Raw genomic sequence first — 21,221 nt, forward strand, 5'->3', positions numbered from 1 at the left:
ACCGACACACTGTCGTGGCACAGTGGTGCGGCACAGACCCTGCCAGCTCAGCCCTCAGGGGATGAGGCAGGTGGGGGAAGACGCTTCCTGTGGCACATTGGTACAGGCTGGCTGCAAACTGCAGGTGCAGGGTTCGGCCATGGCACCAGCCACACGTGCCACCACGGCCCCAGGCAGCGTGTTTGGTGCATGCCTAGTGCTGGGCACCCATGTGTGCAGTGGCGGTGTATGGACATGGGGGTGGATGGTGGGTGTCTGGCACCCACGGCTCCGGCTGCGGCTCTGGCAGGGCTTGCAGAGACAGAAGCCGAAGAGACGCAACACCCAGGGTGCGGGTGCTTGGCATTTATTAGATACCAGCTAGCAGGGATGGTGGACACCAGGCAGCCACAGGAGCAGCAGCCCAGGTGTCCGGTGCTGGCTAGAGGCGGGTGGCACCGTGCAGGGGTGGGCGAGGGGAGCCCACCCGGCCGGCGGGGCCGGGCATCTCCTCGGGGTAGGAAAGCACGGGGTTGTCCAGCCCCAGCCTGGCCTTGTCACGGGGGGGGCCCTCGCGCTCCTCCCAGCCCTCGGGGCTGCGGCAGCGGTCGGTGCAGCAGAGGGTGGCCCGGGTGATGAGCCGGTCGAGGGGCTGCAGCGAGTGCATCCAGGCGGGGAGGAAGTCCCAGGTCTGCAGCCATTTGGGCAGGCGGCCGGGGCTGCGTGCCTGCAGTGCATTCACCAACCCCACGAAGAAGAGGAGGCTGAGGAAGGGTGCACCCACTCCTACTAGCACCCGCCAGCCCGCCATGGAGATGCCGAAGATGAGGGAGGGCAGCAGGAGGAAGCAGACGATGAGGTACAGCACGGCGAACCAGCGGTACTTGGCTGTGCGCTCGCCCAGCGCCTTGGCCATGCGGATGGGCAGGCGGGTGAAGGGCAGCGGGTACCACAGCAGGATGCCAGAGATGTTGAAGAAGAAGTGGCAGAGGGCGATCTGCAGGAATGGCATCCCTGTCAGGCCAGGCAAGCCTCTGTCTTGCCTGGTGCCCCTTGCCATCCCAGCCATGGCCCCGGGCTGCCCATACCTGGAAGGAGCTGGCCAGCTTGTCCCCTGGGCTGGCCAGGGCAGCCAGGATGGCAGTGGTGGTGGTGCCGATGTTGGAGCCCAGGGTGAGTGGGTAGGCACGCTCGATGCTGATCACCCCCAGGCCTGTGGGAGAGGCACCCCATCCCGTCCCATTGCTCCTCGCCAGCGCTGTCCCCACACTCTCCCAGGGAGGCATAGCTCCTTCTGCCCCTCCGAGTGCCCCAGCACCCACAGGCCATCATGCAAGGGGACCAGGCTTGGCCAGGACTCACCGATCAGGGGTGTGATAGCCGAGGTGAAGACAGAGCTGCTCTGCACCACGAAGGTCATCCCAGCGCCCACCACCATGGCGAAGTACCCGGTGAGCCAGCTGAGCGGGTGCGGAAGGTCTGCCACAGCATGACCACAGGCATGGGCATGGCCACAAGCATGGACGTGAGCATGGACACATCAGCTGGGAGCAGCCCAGAGCTTCTACATGGTGCTGGGGAAGGGGTTGTCCAGCCAGGCTCTGGGTATGGGGTCAGGCTTGGGGTATGGGGTCAGGCTTGGTGGCTGGTGGCCAGGATGGCTGGGGAAGGAGGACATGGACACCAGGAGGCCATGGCAGTCATTAGCAGAGTGGGGATCAGGGGCAGGCAGGGGACTTGGGGGTCAGGCAGGAATGGGGGTTAAGGGCAGCCAGGGATGGGTCTGACGATGGGGATGGGGTTGGGTGGCCACGGGGCAGGCAGGGTCCCATCCCACTCACCCTGCAGTGGTCCCCATCCCACTCACCAGTGTTGATAACCTTCTGGATAGCTTTGGCCACCTGCCCCTTGAGCAGGGAGTTGAGGAGTTTGACCAGGAGGATGAGGCAGGTGCAGAGCACGACGAGGGACCCGGCCAGCAGCACCAGCCCCACGGCCAGGTCGGGCAGCGGTGTGTCGGTGAAGAGGTGCTCGCCTGCCCCACAGCAAGGCTGGGCGAGGGGCTGGGGCCGGCCTGGCGCCACTCACAAACCCACCCCCTCCCCAGACAACCCCACAGCTGGGCCCCAGCCCCAACATCTCCCAGTCCTGTCCCACATCATGACTCCAGCCCCATGCCCAGCAGCCCTCAATCCTACATAAAGCCCCTCAGCCTCACCTGCACCTCCCCAGCCCTGTGTCCTGTGCCCCCAGCCCTGCCCAAGTCCCCCACACCCACTCACACTTCTGCCTCGTGATGTTGTGGAGGGTCTCAATGCCCTTAGTGCTGCAGTGGCGGGGGGCCGTGCAGTTTGGGGGGGGCCCAAGCCCCATGGCAGCCATCTGCAGGGAGAAGGTGGGCTGCAGCCAGCTCCACAGCATCCTTGGTCAGCCCCTGCCCACCACCCACCCTCCTTGGAATCATTTGGTGGCCCCAGCAGGGCCATGGGCACCTCACCTGTGGGGGTGCGGGGCCACACCAGACGCGGATGAGGCTCCGGTTGCGCAGACTCTCGTCCCCCGTTGCAATGCCCGTGATCACCGACTTGTCCAGCTGCAACAAAACACACCTTGGAGAGGGCCATTGGGGGCTGACAGCACCCCCAGCTTGTGGACATCTTCACTCAGATGGGGACACCACTGCCAGCCTGGGGACACTTGGACACAACTACCAGTGGTGAGGACATCACCAGCAGGCTGGGGACACCACCCTGGGGGACACCACAGCTAGCCCAAGGAGACCTGGATGATGAGCTTGGTGAAGGGCTCCGTGATGATTTTCAGCAGGTCAGGGGCATCCTTCCCGCTGCGGATGTTGAAGGTGGCCACGACCAGGCGGGTGACATGGTGCAGGTACCCGCTCACCACCTCCAGCGGCAGCAGGACCAGCACTGACAGCCAGTTGAAGCAGTCGTGCACCGTGGCACCAGCGAAGGCCCTGTGCGGAGGAGCCCTTTGGCATGGGGTGGCCCCCGGGGAGCAGCCCCCAGCACCCTGAGCCCCCTCTGCTCTGACCAGCTCTCACCGTTTGAACTCACTGCGGTCACCAGCCTGCATGAGGGCCACGATGGTGTTGGTGACAGAGGTGCCAATGTTGGAGCCCATGATGATGGGGATGGCAGAGCGCACCTCCAGCACTGGGGATAGAGGCACCTACTAGCCCTGCATGGCCCAGCTTGGGGTGACCTCATCCGGCCACCCCGTTCCCCAGCCTCAGGTTCCCAGGAGCCCCACTGGTGCACTCACGCCCTGAGGAGACCATGCTGACGATAATGGAGGTGGAGGTGGAGGAGCTCTGCACCAGCACAGTCACCAGGATGCCCACCACCAGCCCAGCCACTGGGTTGGAGAGGATGGCATTGTCCTTGAAGATGTCCCCGGCCACCTTGCCTGTAAGATAGTGTGAGCGGCAGGGTGCCGGCATGGTGGGTGCCACCAGCTGCCCGGGTGCCCCCGCCACCCTACCTCCTGCCAGCTGGAAGGCAGAGCTGAGCACGTCCAGGGAGCACACGAAGAGGTACAGGAACCCGAACATCAGGGGCACCTTGAGAAGGGAGACACAGATGGACTGGACCCTGGCCCAGCACCCCAGCTCTGCGCAAGACAAGAGAGAGTGTTAAACGCCAGCCACGGCACAGCCACGGCTGCCCAGGCTCCCACAGCCTCACGCCATCCTCCAGTGCCCCTGGCAGGACGGGGCTTGTGTCCCCAGCTGTGCCACCACTCCCCAGGCCCCCTCCATCTTCTCCCACCCTGCAGCGCCTTGTGCCAACCACCTCCATCACCCCTCAGCTCTGCCCACAGCATGCCGGGGAGCTGAGGGTGTCCCCCACTGGCAGGCAGCCCACCGTGCTGGGGATCTGGCTGGGGTGCCAGCGTGAGAAATGGCACTGCAGGGCAGCAGGGAGGAATTGCTGCCAGTCCTGGGGGCAAAGCTGGGGATCTCCTGGCACCCCATGGCCCTGGCACCCTGAGGCCCGCCCGGGTGCCTCTGGCAGGTCTCTGGGTGCTCCACAACTGGGGTGCTGTGTGCCCACCACCTGGGGGGTCTCACCTGGCTTCTGCAGCTCGTCCAAGCCCAGACAGGGCCCTTGCCAGGGCAGCGCATCCAGCTCGTACCGCTCCCTGCCCTCGCCCAGGCGCCCCGGAGAGCCAGGGCAGGGGAAGCCATGGTCAGGGCAAGGCACCGCACCGACGGTGAAGGGGCAGGTGTGGGCACCCGGCAGCCGGTGCAGAGCTGGGGAGAAGGAGTACCCGCATTACAGCCCTGTCCTCGCAGGGACCCCCCTGCAGAGGAGACCCGGGTACTGCCTGGGCCAGGGTCTGGCCAGAAGCAGAGCTGAGCCCGATGGGGCAAGGAAGAGGAGAAGGAGGGCTGGGGGCACCTACCTTGGGGGCTGGGGCAGTAGGTGAACTGGGGCCCATGCACCACCCTTCCTCCCCGCACCGGGCAGTGGGGCAGGGCCGGGCTCTCCCTCCGGTAGGGCAGCATCGCTCCTGCTGAAGCTGAGCAGAGGCAGCCATGTGTCACCATAGCAGAGCCACGGCTGCGCCACACCGACCACCACCAGCCCCCCAAATCCTCGCAGTGCTGGCACCACCGAGGAGGACCATCCCATCACCCAGTGGTCCCCTGGGCCACTGGCCACTGCTGCACCACCCCAACGAGCTCCTGCAAGGGCAGGCAGGGGACACGGGGAGGGGACCCTCCTGCTCCGAGTCCTGCTCACCTGGGGCTGGCTGGCCACTCAGGGCAGTGCCATGTCCACATGCCACATCTGCGTGTCCCTCCAGCAAAGTGGCCCGCAGGGCACTGTGGCCCTTTATACGCACGCCAAGAGCAAAGTCTAAGGAGCCCCACGTTGCACCTCGCCTCTGCTCACTGCTCGCCTCCTCCCCAGAAATTCCTGCAGTTAATGGGTAACCCTGCGGCATCCCGCGTCAGCTGCGGCCCCGGGGTGCGATGGGGCACGCGCCGCCAGGGTACCGTGCCACTGGCACACCCCACCTCGCCTGCCCGAGGCTCAGCATTGCCTCTGGGTGAGCAGCAGCTGGTGTGGTGGGGAGCAAAGCTGGGGCAGTGCTGGAGCCCAGTGTCCAAGGGGCAATGCCGGAGCAGCCTCAACATTTCATCACTTGGTGCTGGTGCTTCATCCCCAGCACGAGAGGAAGAGGAGGAGGAGAAGGGCTTGGTGCTGGCACTGCTGGGGTACCCAAACCATCTACCATCCTCAGAGCCATCTAAGCATCAGCCACGAGGGACCCGGCTCTGCCCAGGGCACATACTGTCCTCACCACCACAGCATTGGCAGTCGGTTACGTCAGCACCGGCGCGGTCCCCAAGTCCTGTTGCTGGTGGTGATGGTGGCACGCAGCCCGGCTCAGCCCTTGCCAACGTCTCAGCATGGAGCAGCCGGCAGCGCTGCGAAGGCTGTGTGGGGCAGAGCCTGTGTTTTCCCAGCACGTGCGATGCTGGGGCGGGCAGGAGCAGAGCAACGCCAGCGTTGCCGTCATCACCTCCTCGACGCCGTTTATCATTACCTGCTGTTTACGCACCTCCGGCCAAGTTTCCATCCACCGACAAGGTGCCCGGCCATCTCGCCTCCGCGTCTGCCTGGGGGAGAGCCAGGGGCCAAAGGCCCCTCCAGCCCAGGCGCCTGCAGGGAGCAGGCATGGAGGGGCCATGCAGCTGCCATGTCCCCCTTCCTCCAGGATCAGACACTCCCAGGACCCATCACCATGGACAAGCCAGCTGCAATTGTTTGGGGGGAGCAAGGGGGAGGTCCCTTGGTACCCCAGGGTGCTCAGGGACAGCCTGGAGCCCTCCCTGCCACTGCTGGAGCATCACTGAGCCTCCGCCAAGTCACAGCCCAATGGAGCTGAATGCCCAGGAGGTGCCACAGCAGGGGACATGTCCTGCCTCCGCAGGGTATGGGGACCCTCCTGGCCTGGGGGTGCGGCCAGTGGCACCCGCAGAGCCCCGTGTCAGGCTGTGGTGGGTAGGAGGCCTGTGTCCGTGCTTACCCCGTGCCCGGGTGCTCTTGGCCAGCTGCCCCCACAATCATTAACCCAGTGAGGCCCTGGCAGCTCTGGCTGTCACTCATTGACAGGGTCGGGGCTGAAGTCCTTGGCCATGCCGGCCCCACAGCTTCCCCTACATCATCAACGGTGCTGGGAAAACAAGCTCTTGGCACTGCCCCTTGCTGCCGGGCAGGGTGACACTGGAGCCAAGGGCTGGTCCTGGGGGGCTCCACGGGGTATGGGGGGACATCACTGCCAGGAAAAGCACTGTCCAGCCTCGGTGGCGGAGGAAGGAGAGGGACACGCATCCAGGCAATGCTCTTTATTTCCCCCAGTTTCACACCATAGACGGGACTGAGCAGCACTACGGAGACACAGTGGGGCTCTGACCGGGGCCGTGGGGCTGCAGCCGGCCGCAGCAGTGTGGAGCTGGATAGCCATGACCTCCGTCCCTGGGCGAGCCCTGGGGCTGCCCTGGGCCACCCCTCTGCCTCTGGCTGGGCCATGGTGATCCAGGGAAGGGCCCTGGCACACGCAGATGACGGAGGGATCTCCTGGCTGCTGTCTGGGGTCTCCACTGTAGACTGGGTCTGGGACCTCTGGGGACACAGGGCAGCCCAGGATGGGGAGCTGCCGGGCACAGCCAGGTCTGGCAGAGCCAGGTTCAAGGTTACTGCCCAGCACAGCTGCTGGCAGGGATGTACCCACACACCAGCTGAGATGCTCAGCACCCAGGGGTGCTGCATTCCTCTGACAGGAGGCAGGCCTGTCCCCAGGGGCTGAGCACCCATGGCCCCAGCTGGGCTGCGGCAGGAGACCTACGGGACCTGCTGTCCAAGCAGGATCTCCCTGCAGGGAGGAGGAAGGCTTCTTTGGCACAACCTGCTGGCTCTGCCTCTGTCTGCTTGGGGCAGGAACCACATATGGCTCCACACCCTGCTCCGCAACAGCGCTGAACCTGGCAGGATCAAGCCCAGCCATGCTCACGCAACACAGATGCTAACAACCTGCCCAGGGCACAGGCCAGCAGGGCCATGCTTACCCTCCCTGGGATGGGTAGACCCCCACATCAACAACGGGGGAACCCCTGTTCCTGCAGGGTCAGGGACCAGATCCAGCCCTCAGCTCCAGACACGCATTCTCCTGACCCTGCCTACCCACAGCACTGGTGTTCGGGGCTGGCGCCTGCTTTGCCACCCCACCCACCCGTGCCCTCTCTATCCCGCACACCTTTTGGTTGAAGGGTGCTTTCCCCACCCGAACAGTCCGCGAGCTGTGCCAGCCCGGCACAGGCAAGATTTGCCAGGGCGGCAGCTCTGCCGCAGGCAGAGGCACTGGGCAGGACAGTGCCAGGCATGCGTGGGATGTTGCAAAGTGCTTTGCAACGGGGGTTCAAACTATGTACAGGACTCCCTTGACGTGCACCAGGATGTGACCCCGCCGAGGGGCACGGCAGCGGCTCAACCACTCACAGCAACACGACACGACAGTTTGGGACAGGACGTGGATGAATCTGCGGTCCGGGCAGTGTCGGCGGCGCAGGGCAGGGGCTGGTTGGGCCCCATGTTGAACCCCAGCATGGCCCGGGGGTACCACGCGCCGGGTGCAGATGTGCAGCAGGACTCATCGGAGCTCACGGTCGACCGGTGGCTGAGCCGGCGCAGGCTCTGCGGGCTGAGGATGGCTGTTTCCCTTGGAGCCTGAGTGAGGGGTGTGGGGCTGATCCGACCCCTCGCAGGCACTGTCATCCTGCCCAGGGAGCTGGAGGAAGTCAGGCAGGACCAGGTCCTCCTTGGAGAGCAGCCCACGCTGGTCGTTGGCCCGGCAGCTCTGGGCACGGTTCAGCAGCTCCACCAGCCCTGGGGGAAATGCAGGTCACGCACCTGAGCCTAGCGCTTGGGCTCCTGTCCTAATGCCTCGGCTGCCCTCTCCACCTGATATGACCCTGAACATGTCCCAGGCACAGCACCTGCACCTTCTCCCTGCTCCATGCCGGCACCCATGGGACCCTGCACCCATCCCCAGCACACCAGGGGACCCCAAGTCCCCCATAGCCCATGCCCAGTTTCACAGGACCCTGCACCCATCCCCAGCACACCAGGGACCCTGCATCCCTCACCCCTGTTTTGCCCTGGGTTTCAGACACTCCAGGTCTCACCTTCCAGGTCGTACGTGCGGCGGTTCAGGTTCGTGGCAGCTGAAGACCGGGGCCGGGAGAAGGAGGAGGGCATCTCCCACAGTGTGTCAGGCTCTGCTCCTGTCGGGCTTCCCTCCTGTGATGAGCAGCCCAGGCCTCAGCAACGGGGCAAGGAGGCAGCGCTTCCCCAGCCCACATCCTCATTGCCCTCCTGCAGCCTAGCTCCTGTCTCGGCACCCGCTGCCCAGCCCCACGGCACGTGTCGGGGTCGCAGCGGGGCACACCTCACACCTTCCCACGGATCGTGGCAGCAGCCATGGGGGCATCTCTAACTGGGGTGGTGGGATCTAGAGCTCACCTCACTCCGGAGCGGGGAGGGGGCGGCCGTGGCCTCGGCGCTCTCCTTCACTCGCATTTCTGCAAGATAAGTGATGCTCAGTGCCCCGTGCCAGTGCCGCGGTCCTGGCCAGGCTGCTGACAGGCTGCAGCCCATCCCAGGAAGCAGGAGCCATGGCCAGCAGAAAGCAGCCTGGCCCTGGGAGCGCTCTGGGGGGGGGGCTGTGGCCTGATGGGGGGCCATGGCTTGGAGGGGAGGACACTTTACCTGCTGGCGTTTCCAGGACAAGTTTCTGAGCAGCCACCGTGCTGACCAGCTTCTCCAGATCCACGGCGGCCGGCTCACCTTGCTGCAATGGAACAGCCAGCCGGTGTCACACTTGCTGCGGCACGGCAAAGGCAGCCAGGCTGAGGACCTGTGCTCGCCGGTCAGACCCTGCCGGGTCATGGGCTGCACAGCACAGAGCACACCCACCACTCCCTCCTGGCCCACGGCGCGGTGCCACGGCACATCTCAAACACCGGTGACTCTCCCCGAGCACACAGGCTGCCCTTGGCATGGACCGCTGCTCCCCACCACTGCTGGCAGCCCCTGGTCCGAGCTCCAAACCCAGGGTCCCCCCCACCAGAGTATCCCATCCACAGGATGCTGGGACCATGCCCACCGAGGCGCAAGCCCTCACCCGCCGCAGCAGTGCCAGCTCCATGCTCACGCCATACTTCCCCAGCACGGGCTGCAGCGCTTCCCGGATGCGCTTGGTTGACTTTGCCGTGATGCGGATGGTCTTATTGAGGGAGGAGATTTCCAGCCTGCGGAGGGGAAGAAGAGGCTGTCTGTAGGCAAGCACAGGCAGGCACAGGCAGGCAGGACAGGCAGGGGCTGAGCCAGGGTGTTTGGGACTCCTCATGGGGTTGGGTGCAGCGAGGTCAGGGTGCCATGCATGATGCAGACCAAACGTGTGTGGGCAATGGCATCAGCCCCAAGGCTCTCACTCACTCAAAGCTTATCCTGTTTTCCAGCTTCACCTCCTGGTCAGCCAACACAGAGCACTCCTGGTCCAGCACCAGCGCTTTCTGCAAGAGCCAAACCATCAGGAAACTGCACGACCGACAGAGCGGTGCATGTTACAGCATGGGGATGGTCCGGCTGGCAGGAACCCCCTCTCCCCCTGCCCACGCTACCTGCTCGTTCCCCACCAGGTAGACCTTGATGTCGGGGAGGCTGAAGCCGCGCTTCTCGCATATCCCCGCCAGCATGTCACGGATGGAGTGGCCGGGCCGGATGGAGGTCAGCGAGGCTGTGCCGTCGGGCAGGTACACGCAGCAGTACTTCATGGCCTTGGCCGGCAGATCTGCCTCGCTGCCCCCCAGGCTCTTCCGATGGCCCTGCGGGAGGGACATGGCGGGATGAGCCGGGCCGGTGGCACTGTGATGCCGTGGGGCTGGTGCAGCGATGACTCACCTCTGTCCAGGGACTGGCGGCCGTGCTGGCGGAGGACAGGAAGCCCAGGTCCAGACTGGCCGAGGAGTTGAGCGAGCCCTGGGACTCCCGCCACAGCATGGCGCTCCCGCTGCCTTCTCCCCCTTCTAGGACCGACAGAGGGACAGTGGTGGGGACCATGGGCACCCTTCAGGAGCAGTGCAGCCCCTCTGCCCCGCTCCACCACCTACCTGCCCAGGATGGCTCCCGCCGCTCTCCCTTCCTGAAGGACCGGCGGGGGCTGCGGTTGGCACCACTGCCTGCTGTCTCCACGCCCAGCGGCAGGGACTTGCCCAGCTTCAGCTTTGACTTCTGGGTGAACTGAAAAGCATCTCAGCATGGGGACATCTGAGGCTGCTCCTTCCCTTTCCCTGGTCCCCTGACTGCTTTGTCTGTCCTCAGCCTGGGGCTGGGTTTGCTCCAAGCAGCGGGGAAAGGACCTAGCACCATTTTCTCAGGCGAAGGGACAGGTCCCCATCCCCCCCTTTTCACTCCACTCACCTTGCTGAGGTCAGGAGGGGGGCTGCTGCTGCGGGAGTGGGGCCGCAGGTCGGGCAGGGGCTGCCCCTCTCTCTCTGCCTGCAGGCAGGCCTGGTAGAGTGGGGATTTCACGAAGCGCGTGTAGCTGTCAAACTTCATCAGATTAAAGATCTGCAACGGGAGGATGCGTGTGCTTAAGACCCCTGCCCACAGGGTCGCTCTGGCCACCGCCCTGTGGCACGGCCCCACAGCGACAGCAGTGATGCTGAGTGATGCGCAGTGTGGTCCTGCAGCCCCCATCCCGTGGGTGGGGTGGACCATGGGTGCTGCTCGTACCTGGAGCTGCTGGATGCGAAACATGTCCGGGGAGGGGGTGGCCAGCATGTCCTCCCCAATCCAGGCCTGCTTGTCGATGTTCACAGGACTGACTGAGTGGCTGGAGAGGAATTCATCGTAGATCCGCCGTGCCTCCTGGGCCAGCTGGGGGAGCAGGGTGGTCAGGCTGGGACCAGGAGCCCTCACTGCTACCCTGCGGGGAGCCCCTGGCTCACCCCATGGAGCCACCTGAGCCCTGAGCGACCAAGTCTCCCCTGGGACCAGCTTGGTACCTGGGCTTCAGGGCAGGATTGGAGCCAGCCGCCCCCACCCAGCGCCAAGCTCTGAGCACAACACACTGGTCTCTCCATGGAGGTACAGCCCAAGGTAGGAACCATCCCCCCCCAGCCACATGGCTCTGTCCCCCTGAGCCCCTGTCAAGCTCTCTGGTTTCTTTTGTCCTCCCAGCTGCACTCTTCACCCTCTGGCCACCCCAGGCTGGAGAAGCACGTCCTGCTCCATGGGCTGTGGCTTTTCAGATCCACGTTGCACTCATCTCCTTGTCCCTCCTGCAGGAGACCCCAGCCTGCTCAGCTTCCCATTACAGGGGTCTGGGACAAGCAGGCATGATGACCACCTCCACCTCTGCCCACGCCCCTCCCAGCAGCTGCATGACCTGGGCTCAGCCACACTGTGGTTACGCGGAGGCTCATACCTGCTGCGTGTCACTGGCCGGGATCTGCTGGAAGCGCTCGCATGCCTGCCAGAAGTAGACGTTTTCAGCACTGAACTCCTTCTTGAGGAACTCCTGCGGGGCAGAGAGAGCTGCTGGCCTGGCTTGCACTGCGGCTGTGGGACAGCCAGTTACCAGCAGTGGATGGGAGGGGGACCAAGTTCTGGGCTGCGGCACTCACGGTGAAGTAGGTGACAGCCACAGGGTCCTGCAGCAGCGTCTCGAAGGACTCAGCCCAGTTGGCCACAGACCCCTGTGAAGAGCCACAGGTGGCTGGTGGTCCCGGCAGACTGTTCACGCTGTGGTTGCTGCCACGGGCTCTGGAGGCGTTTAACTCTGAGAGAGAAAAGGGGTCAGTTCTGGCTGCCTGGGTGCCCCCCAGTGTCACTCCCTGTCACCAGCAGCCCTCAGCACTCCATATCTGCAGTGAGTTCATCCGCCCCATCCAGATCAGAGACGGTGAGCCCTCAGGTAGGGAACGTGAGGAGCATCACAGTGGCATCCTCGGTGGATTGAGCACTGTGATGCCACAGCTGACACTTTCCGGTGTGACAGCCCTCTCTGCCAGCGCTGGCCGTCCTCCCCTCTCTGGGGTATCACCATGACTCCACTTGTGACTCACCTCCCAGGGGAACAAAGCCAACGCATGGGGAAAGCACCCAGCTGGGGAGGGAAAGCAGGGTGGAAGGGGACACAGGGTGCACATGGCATGGAGGGAAGTTCAGAGGATGGGTAGAGGTGCCTGAAGTTATCTTCTCCATCCCTCTGGCCATGACGAGGCACAAACCCAGTGACAGGAGGGCACAGAAAGTGTCATTCCTGGCTCCCAACCCTGAGGAAACTCTCCCTCGGGGAAACCCAAGGTGACCATGCATTCAAATGGAGTCCCCCTCTGTCAAAAAGACCAAAGTTCCCAGGGGAAACCCCAGCTTTTGAACTGGTTTGGCTAGTGAGCAATTGGGAGCAGAGCATCATTTGCAAGAAAAGGTAAGGGTATGGAAGCAAAGCTCTCCTGGCAAAGCCAGCGGGAGCAGAGGAGGAGGCAGGGTGCTGCTTTGCCAGGCTCCCTGCCCTTCTCCTCCTGTCCAAAACACGGCACAACTGCACACACCCTGTGCGTGCAGATGGGAACAGCAGCCCCCGGCACCCCACGCTGGAAGGATCCTGCAGCAGGACAGAGATGTGCGAATGGGCTGGCTAAGATATCTGGTGCACAATGAGACAGAGGGACAGACAGACAGACTCCCTCAGAGAGCTCAGGGCTGGCTGGTATCCAGGTTCTGCTTGCCCCGGGAAGGCCCTTGGCCCATCAGCTGAGCAGCCAGAAGGGAGGGACAGGCCACACAGGCCATTCAGGAGGGATGGCGGGGTATGGCAAGTCTCCGGCACAGGGCTCAGCCTGGCACTGCGGGGGCCCAGCCATGCACTCGCCCATGGCACAGCCTGTGCTGACACAGGACCTGGCTCTGCTGGCTCCTTGCCCCTGGCACCAGGCTGGCTGAGGGCTTCCCCCTCCCCTGAAGATGATGCCGGCCTCCTGTCCCAGAGCAAAGAGCAGCCTTACCTCCATCCGACACAGCCGGGCCCTGCAGGGGTGGAGAGAAGAGAGGTGAGAGGGGCCACACAGCATCTGCCAGCCCAGTGGAGCAGTACCTGGGCAGGCAGCAGCGTCAGGGCAAGCTCAGTCCAAAGCCAGGAGCAAGGGACACGGGCTGCCAGCAAACATGGCTCTGGTGTTATCTGCAACCAGGACGGTTGCCCATGGCAGAGGCAGGACATGGGGCTCGCAACCCTGGGGCAGTGAGTAAGGGTGGGGAGTTACAGCTTCTCTCCCCCCTCCAGTGAATCTACTGCCCTGGGGCCAGGCCAGCAATTGGGAAAGGGCATATGCTATCAGATGTAACCCTGCCACGGCTGCCCGGGGAGGAGAGAAGCAGCCTCCCCGGCACAGGAAGAGGAGGGGAGGAGGGGAGGAAAGGAAGGACAACCACAGCCCTAGGCAGGCAAACTGCCTGCTCCCTCCTTCCTTCGGGCCTGGGGCTACTGGAGGGCAGATGCCCCCAAACAGGGACTGGGTCCTGCCAGAGCTGCCAGCTCAGGGCACAGCAGGACGGGGTGCCCTGCAGCACACCCTGGGCCACCGCAGATACCTGCTGTGGGGATGTGGTACCCCAGGACCCACAGCAAGCAGGGAGCTGGGCAGACCCTCTGCAGTCAAAGCCCAGCCAAGCACCCCCTGCACGCTGCTGCCTGAGGCCACACTGAAGCAGTGCCTTTGACCTGGCAGGCCAGTGCCCCCCACCCTGCCAGCCCCACACACCCCAGCCTGCCCCTCACCCCCTGCATGTCCCCTTACCCCAGCCCCACACATTTCAGCCCTGCCTGCCCATTACCGCAGCCCCGCATACCCCTACTTAGCCAGCACCTCGCTCTTCCCCATCCATCCCTGCTGCTCACACCCACACAGCTCTGTCCTGCCTGTGCCACCCAGCCCCACACACACCAGCACTGCTGACTTCTGTTACCCCATCGCCATAAGTGACTGCTTGCCATTACCCCTGTGCCATACATCCCCGCTTATATCACTGCCTCAGCCTCATAAACCCCTGCCTGCACATCACCCCAGCCCCATATGTCCCTGCCTGCCTGCCTGCTACCCAGCCCCATATACTGCTGCCTGCCCTAATACCCCTCTACATCTCTGCCTGCTTTGGATACCCAAGCCCCATCCTGCCCTGCCTGCCCAGTACCCAGCCCCACACCCCCCACCTGCCTGTTGTCCACCCCACACCCCTCTGCCTGCCCAGTACCCAGCTGCACAGCGCCCTGCCTGCCTGCTACCCAGCCCCGCACGCTCTGCCTGCCCGTTATCCACTCCACACTCCTCTGCCTGCCTGCTACCCGGCCCCATACATCCCTCTGCCTGCCCGGTACCCAGCCCCACACCCCCCTGCCTGCCGGTACCCGGCCCCACGGCGCGCCGCCGGGCGGGGCAGCCCCGAGGGATGGAGACCGGCGCCCCGGGCCGGGACTCACCATGCGGCCGTTGTGGACCAGCAGCAGCTTGGCCTTGCCCTGCATGCCTGGCACGGCACGGCCCGGCCCGGCACGGCCGAGCTCGCTACCGGCGCGGCCCGCGGCCCCGCAGCATCCCCGGCCGGCGGCGCGGCTCGCCCGGCCCGGCCCGGCGGCTCCCCGGCACTACCGCTTTCGGCTGCCACAGGAAGTGTCGCCATGGGAACCGAGACCGCAGCGGGGGGAGCGGAGCCGCCCTCCCGCCCCGCGCCGCCGCCGCCGCCACCGGCCCCGGCCCCGCCCCGGTGGGCACCGGCACCGGCTCCCGGCCAGGAGGCGCCGCGGCCCCGCCTGCATCCCCGTCCCCATCCCCATCCCCATTCCTGTCCCCATTTCCATCCACATCTCCATCCCCATCCTTATCCCCGTCTCCATCTGCATCCGCATCCGTGACCCAATCCCCATCTGCATCCTTCTTGCCATCCCCCATCTACATCCCCGTCCCCATCCCAACCTCCATCCCAATGCCTATCCCCATCCCACTCAGTCCCTGTCACCACCACAGCCTGTGCTGCCTCGGGGTCACCACCCATCGCCACCACTCCCAGCAGCCTGGACAGCCCGAGGGGGCTCCTCCCGGGCATCACATCACCCCAGGGAAGGGGGGGTGCAGGGGCAGGGGGGCATCAGCACACCCATTGCACCCCTCCACCAGCCTGCTGCTGCTTGCCATGGTGACGCCTGGCCAGGCACACAGCTGCCTGCCAGCCTCGCGCCAAGCAGTGGGTCTGGGAGTGGCCCCCAGGGCCGCACTGCTGCTGCTGCTGCTGCTGTTAGCGGCCAGTGCTCAGGGAGAGCTGCCTGCACCATGGATGCCGGCAGAGCCTGGCAGAGAGGAGTGGTGGACGTGCAGCTTGGAGTCACCAAACTGATGCCTAAGCAGTTTTGCCCATCTCTCAGGTCTGGGTTCCATGTTCATCAGCAACCACAAACCAGTCAAGGATATTTTAGGATATTTGTTAGGAAATATAAGTAACTAACAGTTACAGGATAAACCGCAGAGCACCATGGCAACCCACTCATGGAAATGCTAATAACTGGGACGTAAGGTGGGTGATTAACCTATCAAAAGCAGAACCCTAACATTAAGTTGGGTGCAGATCTATGCAGAGAAAAATGAAGTGCTCCCACCGTGAGCATGCACAAAGGCAGTGTGGCATTAGCAGCCACAGTCCTGGCAGGGTCTGCGGGCAGGGGGGAGTGGAGGGCGGCTCCCGCTGCTGCCCCTCTGCCCCCTGCCGTGGCACAGAGCAGCAGTGGGGTGGGGGACGATCCTGCTTCTCCCCTTCCCTTTGTTGGAGTGTAACTGTGTTGTTTGGCTTGGCTTTGCAATGGAAGTTATAAATAAAAATGTCTCACCAAGAGTGCGTGACTCACGGTCCTCACCACAAGGATAGCCTCTCTGCTAGGAAACCTGATCCGAGGACTGAACTGCGGCATGCAAGAATCAAAGACATTGCTTAATTAATATATTTAATCCAAATGGTGAATGGATGAGCCTCTCTCCCTACCCGGGCTGGGGTGGGCTGCTGGGGAAGGTGCCTCTGGCCCTCTGGACCCCTGTCCTGTGCCATCCCTGACCTCCAGCTGCCGACAACACAGCCCTGATGCACTCCAGGGCCTGGTGGTTTCCTTTGGACGGCAGCGGGGAGCTGTGGCAGCAGCTGACGTGGCCTTGAGCAGCTCCAGCCTCAGCGTTAGCTCCTGCCACCCTCTGAGGGGGCAGCTCCCAGCTGCTGGTGTCGCCTCACCCTGCACATGGGGATGTGCTGAGACATCACCCCTTGCATGGAAATCTGTGCCAGCCCCGTGCACTGGGACACAGCCATGCCTGCAGCCCACCTCTGCTGCCTGGGCAGCCAGCAACATCCCCCTTCAGAGGCTGGGGCTGCAGTGCCTCTCCCAGGATCGCACACCAGCTGCACAGCTCCATCCCACTGCCACGCGCTGCCCGCGGTGATGCCCGTGGTGCCGGGGTACTGCATCCCCCCGCTGCACTGCCATCCCTGAGCCCAAGTCTGGCCCTGTGGGGAGAGGGATGCCCAATGCTCCAGTGCCCCAGCCCAGCAGGACCTGGTTTATCCCGGGGGTAGGTGACGGCGGGGCGACAGCTGGCTGGGGGATTTGCTGGGGGCATTATTTAATGCTGTGGGTAAATGGAGAAACAGCAGCTAATTCTGGAGCCCGTAATCCTCTTCCTCCCCCGGGAATGGGGTCCATGCCAGTCACGCAGCCGCCAGCGGGCCCCAGGGACAAGCCCCTGGCAGCTCCCCAGCCGTGCTGCAGGCCGGAGCGACTCCCAGACCATGGGTGATGTGCAGAAGGTAAGCAGGGTCCGGTGACATGCTGCCTGCACTGGGCAGATGCTGCCGGCTGCGATGCTGGGCAGGCTGGCAGAGCAGGACCAGGACCAGGACCAGTATCAGGACCAGGGCTTTACCCTGTCCCCCCATCACGCCCAGGAGCTGGCAGGGATCCCAGGGCAGGGACAGCACATGGCGGCGGGGGGGGGGGGGGATTGGGGCTGGGCAGATCTGCTGTGGGGCCACCCTGAGCCTGGACACCTTGGGAGCCAAGCCCTGCTCAGGCCATAGACACAGGGTACCCATGGCTAACAGGGCACCCAGTCCCCCCCTCCGAAATGAGGGTGCTCTGCAGCAACCCGGCACCCCGCAGGGCTCCCCCAGCACCCCGCAGCCCCAGGGGCTGCTTTCCATCATCCAGAGGCTGAAAGGTTCCCCGGAGCAGGAGCTCCGCATCGTCCTGCTGGGGCTGGACAACGCAGGGAAGACCACGCTGCTGAAACACCTGGCGTCCGAGGAGGTCAGCACCATCATGCCCACCCAGGTAGGTGCTGCTGGGGAGTGTGAGCAGCGGGAGGGTGGCAGGTCCTACCCTCCCCTTGGGTGATGCCAGGGTTCGTGTCCCCGCACAGGGCTTCAACATAAAGAGTGTCCACTCGCATGGCTTCAAGCTAAACGTCTGGGATATCGGGGGGCAGCGCTCCATCCGCCCGTATTGGAGGAAGTATCTGGGCAGCACAGACCTGCTGGTGAGCGGGGTGGCTGCTCGCAGCCCACCACAGCCCCGTGTGTGGGGAGCTGTGCCCTCTGTGTGGGGCCTTGTACCCCAGCAGATCCCTGCAGCCCCTGCAGAAAGCAGAGGGCTGTGTAGCCAGGCAGGAGGAGCCGCTGACTGTCCCTTTTGTCCCCACGGCAGATTTATGTCATTGACAGCGCAGACCAGAAGCGTTTCGAGGAGACCGGGCAGGTATGAGGGGTCTGGGCAGGGGGTGGCTGTGGGGTCCTGGGGCTCAGACCTGGCTGGCACCAGCTTTTTGAGGATTGGAGCAGGGAGCGAGGCTGCTCTCTACCATGGGGCAGCACCGCTGTGCGGGTCACACTGAGAAGGGCTCATGATTGGGGTCTCAGTATAGAGAGCCACCCCACCCCATGCCCCGAGCTGGGTGTGATGCCCCAGGGGTACCAACACTGGGGTGACTCTGTCCCTGTTGAGAGCGACCCCTCGGTTGCCAGCCTCATGCCCTCCTCACACCTCCCCAGCACCAGGTGAGCGATACGAGCAAGCGAAGGTTTACTGTAGTGAATTCAGAGTTACAAACCCTGGGAACAAAGCCGGAGAGGGGAAGGTGAGACTTCGAATGCCAGTCTGCTGTACCGGCACCAGACGGCAGCGTGGGTGTGCCAGACAGCATGGGGCTGACAGCAGCCTCCTGTAGCTGCCCTTTGCCCAAGGCTCTTGGTGCTGGGAGTGCTTCAGCCTTCAGGTAACGCTGCACGTGGCTCCCAGGCTCTCTTCGGGGCAGATGGAGCTTCAGGGGTGTGTGTCTCTCCCTCGGGATGTCGAGACCTCACAGCTTCTTTGGCAGCAATGAAAGCATCAGAGACAGGAGAGTGAGGCGCTTTGGGGTCTGAGGTGCCCCAGCCTACCCCGGGAGGTGGCTGGGCAGCTCTGTGGAGGGGGGTGGCAGTGGGCAGCAGCCCTGGGAGATGGTTCTTTCTCCGCAGGAGCTAGCAGAGCTCACCGAGGAGGAGTCCCTCATGGGGGTCCCGCTGCTGGTGTTTGCCAACAAGCAGGACCTGGTGACTGCAGCACCCGCAGCCGAAATCGCAGAAGGGCTGAGCCTCCACACCTACCGGGACCGGGAATGGCAGATCCAGGCCTGCTCAGCCTTGTCGGGGGAAGGAGTGCAGGTAGGGAGATGGGGGCCTGCGGGCTCTGCAGAGGCAGGGGAGGACCCAAGGACCTGCCATGCTCTTGGGGCTGTGCTCATGTCTCTCCCTTCCCTCCAGGATGGGATGAACTGGATTTCCAGCCAGATCATGAACAGGAAGAAGTGAGAGCTGTGAAGTGCCAGACTGGACTGAACTGCAGGTCCCTAAGCCATGGCCAACCCCCCTGTTCCCTAGACTCCCCCCAAGGGCTCGGCTGGGCCCTGAGCTTCAGACTGGCGTGCTCAGATGGGCTTCCCACCCAGTCTTTCACTAATCAGTCAGCTTCCCCTCTCCCTGCCTCCTGGGCTTCCATGGGCTCCTTGTACCCCCTGACCCTCCTGCACACGTTGGAGGGAAGCACAAGTCCTGTTATGTCAAGGGCTTGCACACCTCCGGAACGAGAACCCACTCAGGACTGGTCCATCAACACTACTGGCACACCCCGTGGAGGCTGCTGCAACGCACAAACCGCGCAGGTCACGCTGGGCGCCCCATCATGGCACCAGCTACACCCTCAGACACGGTGTGGTGGGTTGACCCTGGCTGGAGGCCAGGTGCCCACCAGAGCCGCTCTCTCACTCCCCTCATTCACTAAACAGGGGAGAAAAGGCATAACGAAATGTTTGCAGGTCGAGATAAGGACAGGGAGAGATCACTCACTAATTGTTGTCACGAGCAAAACAGACCAAACTTAGAGAGGGAATTCATCTAATTTATTACTAGGCAAAACAGAGTAGAGGAATGAGAAAATAAAATCAACTCTTAAAAACACTTCCCCCCACCCCTCCCATCTTCCCGGGCTCAACTTCACTCCCGGCTTCAACCTTCCCCCCCCTCAGTGGCACAGGGGGACGGGGAGTGGGGGTTACGGTCAGTTCATCTCACGGTGTTTCTGCCGCTTCTTCATCCTCAGGGGGAGGACTCCTCTCATCGTTCCCCTGCTCCAGCATGGAGTCCGTCTCACGGGGTGCAGACCTTCAGGAGCAAACTGCTCCAGCGTGGGGTCCCCCACAGGGTCACAAGTCCTGCCAGCAAACCTGCCCTGGCGTGGGCTCCCCTCTTCACGGGTCTACCGGTCCGGCCAGGAACTTGCTCCAGCGTGGGCTTCCCACGGGCTGCAGCCTCCTTCAGGTGCCTCCACCTGCTCCGGCGTGGGGTCCTCCACGGGCTGCAGGTGGAATCTCTACACCCCCTCATCCTTCCTCCATGGGCTGCAGGGGGACAGCCTGCTTCATCATGGCCTTCACCACGGGCTGCAGGGGGATCTCTGCTCCGGTGTCTGGAGCTCCTCCTCCCCCTCCATCTGCACTGACCTTGGTGTCTGCAGAGTTTCTTACATCTTCTCACTCCTCTCTCCGGCTGCAAAAGCTCTCTCTCTCTAAGTGTTTTTCTACTTCTTAAATATGTTATCACAGAGGCGCTGATTGGCTTGGCCTTGGCCAGCGGCGGGCCCGTCTTAGAGCCGGCTGGCATTGGCTCTGTCAGACACAGGGGGAGCTTCTAGCAGCTTCTCACAGAAGCCACCCCTGTAGCCCCCCCGCTACCAAAACCCTGCCATGCAAACCCAACACACACGGTACATGCGGCCAACCAAATGGTGTGCATTCCCCTCCGCTCCCATAGTATGTTACTGGTGCTGCCCCAGGCACGGCAGCTGGCTTAGGAAGGCCTCGCTTCAGTATCCTTCACTGCTTAGAGGAGCTCCCATGTGTGCACAGGACCTGGGACAAGCAGAAGGCGGCGAGGACCTGGCTGGGCAGTCACCAATGGAGGGGTCTCATTGCCTGGTGACAGCCATGGCTGCAGCCCCACTGCACGTGTCACCGAGAGGGGCTGCTCTCCAAAAGCCCTGGGGAAGCGCACTGCCCTAAACACACCCAAGCTTGGGCTTCTGTCGCCCTGCTGAAGACGCCCATCCCCAGGGCTGGAAGATGCAGCTCCTCAGCCACCACAGCCACCACGGCTGAGCACCCGCGCCTCTGGGGATAGGTGGGAGACAAGCCGCAGAGGGGCTGTGGGCCTTCTGCTGTGCCAGGCCCGGGGCTCCAGCCCTGCCTGCCCACAGGCAGCCCTACAGCCCCGAATAAAGCTGCCTGTGACTTCTGTGCTGCCTCGGCCAGTCCTTCTCGCGGTGCAGGGACAGCGCCGCCCTCTGCCCCGCCGCTCTGCGGCCTGCAGGGCCCCCAGCTGGGGCCATCGCCGAGGCCGGGACCCCCAGGCGGGCCAGGGCCGAGCCCCGTCCCTTGCGCCTGACGCCATCTTGTGTGGCGTTGCCATGGCGACAGGCGGCGGGGACGTGTCCGCGCACGTTCCCGCGCTCACGTGATTGGCACGAGGTGGGAGAGCGGACTACAGCGCCCGGCATGCTGTCCACCGCCGCGCCCGCGCAGT

General features: G+C 63.9%; 3 protein-coding genes across 8 annotated transcripts; 1 reads left to right on the forward strand and 2 right to left on the reverse strand.

Annotated features, from left to right (window-relative positions):
* Positions 1–330: 330 nt before the first annotated feature.
* On the reverse strand, positions 331–4,968 carry SLC34A1 (solute carrier family 34 member 1). Of its 3 annotated transcripts, none has more exons than XM_054842017.1 (13): positions 4,749–4,968; positions 4,408–4,524; positions 4,073–4,255; positions 3,484–3,612; positions 3,265–3,408; positions 3,044–3,155; positions 2,761–2,956; positions 2,477–2,572; positions 2,262–2,361; positions 1,847–2,014; positions 1,342–1,458; positions 1,068–1,192; positions 331–976 (listed from the first exon to the last, which is right to left on the reverse strand). In XM_054842017.1, the coding sequence occupies exons 1-13, from the start codon at positions 4,951–4,953 to the stop codon at positions 422–424; spliced, it is 2,247 nt and encodes a 748-aa protein (XP_054697992.1). In that variant the 5' UTR covers positions 4,954–4,968; the 3' UTR covers positions 331–421. The 3 variants fall into 3 exon arrangements, with proteins under 3 accessions (XP_054697992.1, XP_054697991.1, XP_054697994.1); XM_054842016.1 differs by having other exon boundaries at positions 2,262–2,379; XM_054842019.1 differs by having other exon boundaries at positions 2,262–2,379; positions 3,484–3,562; positions 4,749–4,884.
* A 1,378-nt stretch (positions 4,969–6,346) lies between these two features.
* RGS14 (regulator of G protein signaling 14) lies at positions 6,347–14,771 on the reverse strand. Of its 2 annotated transcripts, none has more exons than XM_054842021.1 (15): positions 14,557–14,771; positions 13,085–13,106; positions 11,702–11,856; positions 11,503–11,595; positions 10,809–10,952; positions 10,494–10,643; positions 10,184–10,304; positions 9,975–10,099; positions 9,695–9,898; positions 9,510–9,586; positions 9,196–9,322; positions 8,781–8,862; positions 8,535–8,593; positions 8,198–8,312; positions 6,347–7,898 (listed from the first exon to the last, which is right to left on the reverse strand). In XM_054842021.1, exons 1-15 carry the CDS (start codon positions 14,599–14,601, stop codon positions 7,663–7,665), a joined length of 1,755 nt encoding a protein of 584 aa, XP_054697996.1. In that variant the 5' UTR covers positions 14,602–14,771; the 3' UTR covers positions 6,347–7,662. The 2 variants fall into 2 exon arrangements, with proteins under 2 accessions (XP_054697996.1, XP_054697995.1); XM_054842020.1 differs by having other exon boundaries at positions 10,184–10,313.
* Positions 14,772–16,751: 1,980 nt separating this feature from the next.
* LOC129212916 (ADP-ribosylation factor-like protein 3) lies at positions 16,752–18,956 on the forward strand. 3 transcript variants are annotated; one of them, XM_054842136.1, is made up of 6 exons: positions 16,752–16,919; positions 17,242–17,442; positions 17,531–17,647; positions 17,815–17,865; positions 18,624–18,809; positions 18,909–18,956. In XM_054842136.1, exons 1-6 carry the CDS (start codon positions 16,752–16,754, stop codon positions 18,954–18,956), a joined length of 771 nt encoding a protein of 256 aa, XP_054698111.1. The 3 variants fall into 3 exon arrangements, with proteins under 3 accessions (XP_054698111.1, XP_054698112.1, XP_054698113.1); XM_054842137.1 differs by having other exon boundaries at positions 17,254–17,442; XM_054842138.1 differs by having other exon boundaries at positions 16,902–16,919; positions 17,299–17,442.
* Positions 18,957–21,221: the final 2,265 nt, after the last annotated feature.

The sequence above is a fragment of the Grus americana genome, chromosome 14 (genome assembly GCF_028858705.1).
Source record: "Grus americana isolate bGruAme1 chromosome 14, bGruAme1.mat, whole genome shotgun sequence".
In the NCBI taxonomy this organism is placed as follows: Eukaryota; Metazoa; Chordata; class Aves; order Gruiformes; family Gruidae; genus Grus; species Grus americana.

Excerpts from the sequence above, each read along its gene's own strand:
- RGS14 (XM_054842020.1), bottom strand. The coding sequence starts at position 14,601 with ATGCAGGGCAAGGCCAAGCTGCTGCTGGTCCACAACGGCCGCATG. Across the intron at positions 11,857-13,084 it reads CCCGGCTGTGTCGGATGGAG|AGTTAAACGCCTCCAGAGCC; the intron begins GTAAGGCTGCTC and ends TTTCTCTCTCAG. Across the intron at positions 9,899-9,974 it reads CCGCCAGTCCCTGGACAGAG|GGCCATCGGAAGAGCCTGGG; the intron begins GTGAGTCATCGC and ends TCCCTCCCGCAG.
- SLC34A1 (XM_054842016.1), bottom strand. The coding sequence starts at position 4,953 with ATGCCGCAGGGTTACCCATTAACTGCAGGAATTTCTGGGGAGGAGGCG. Across the intron at positions 2,957-3,043 it reads GACCGCAGTGAGTTCAAACG|GGCCTTCGCTGGTGCCACGG; the intron begins GTGAGAGCTGGT and ends TCCTCCGCACAG. Across the intron at positions 1,193-1,341 it reads GGCTATCACACCCCTGATCG|GCCTGGGGGTGATCAGCATC; the intron begins GTGAGTCCTGGC and ends CCTCTCCCACAG.
- LOC129212916 (XM_054842136.1), top strand. The coding sequence starts at position 16,752 with ATGGAGAAACAGCAGCTAATTCTGGAGCCCGTAATCCTCTTCCTCCCC. Across the intron at positions 16,920-17,241 it reads CCATGGGTGATGTGCAGAAG|GGTGCTCTGCAGCAACCCGG; the intron begins GTAAGCAGGGTC and ends CTCCGAAATGAG. Across the intron at positions 17,866-18,623 it reads GTTTCGAGGAGACCGGGCAG|GAGCTAGCAGAGCTCACCGA; the intron begins GTATGAGGGGTC and ends CTTTCTCCGCAG.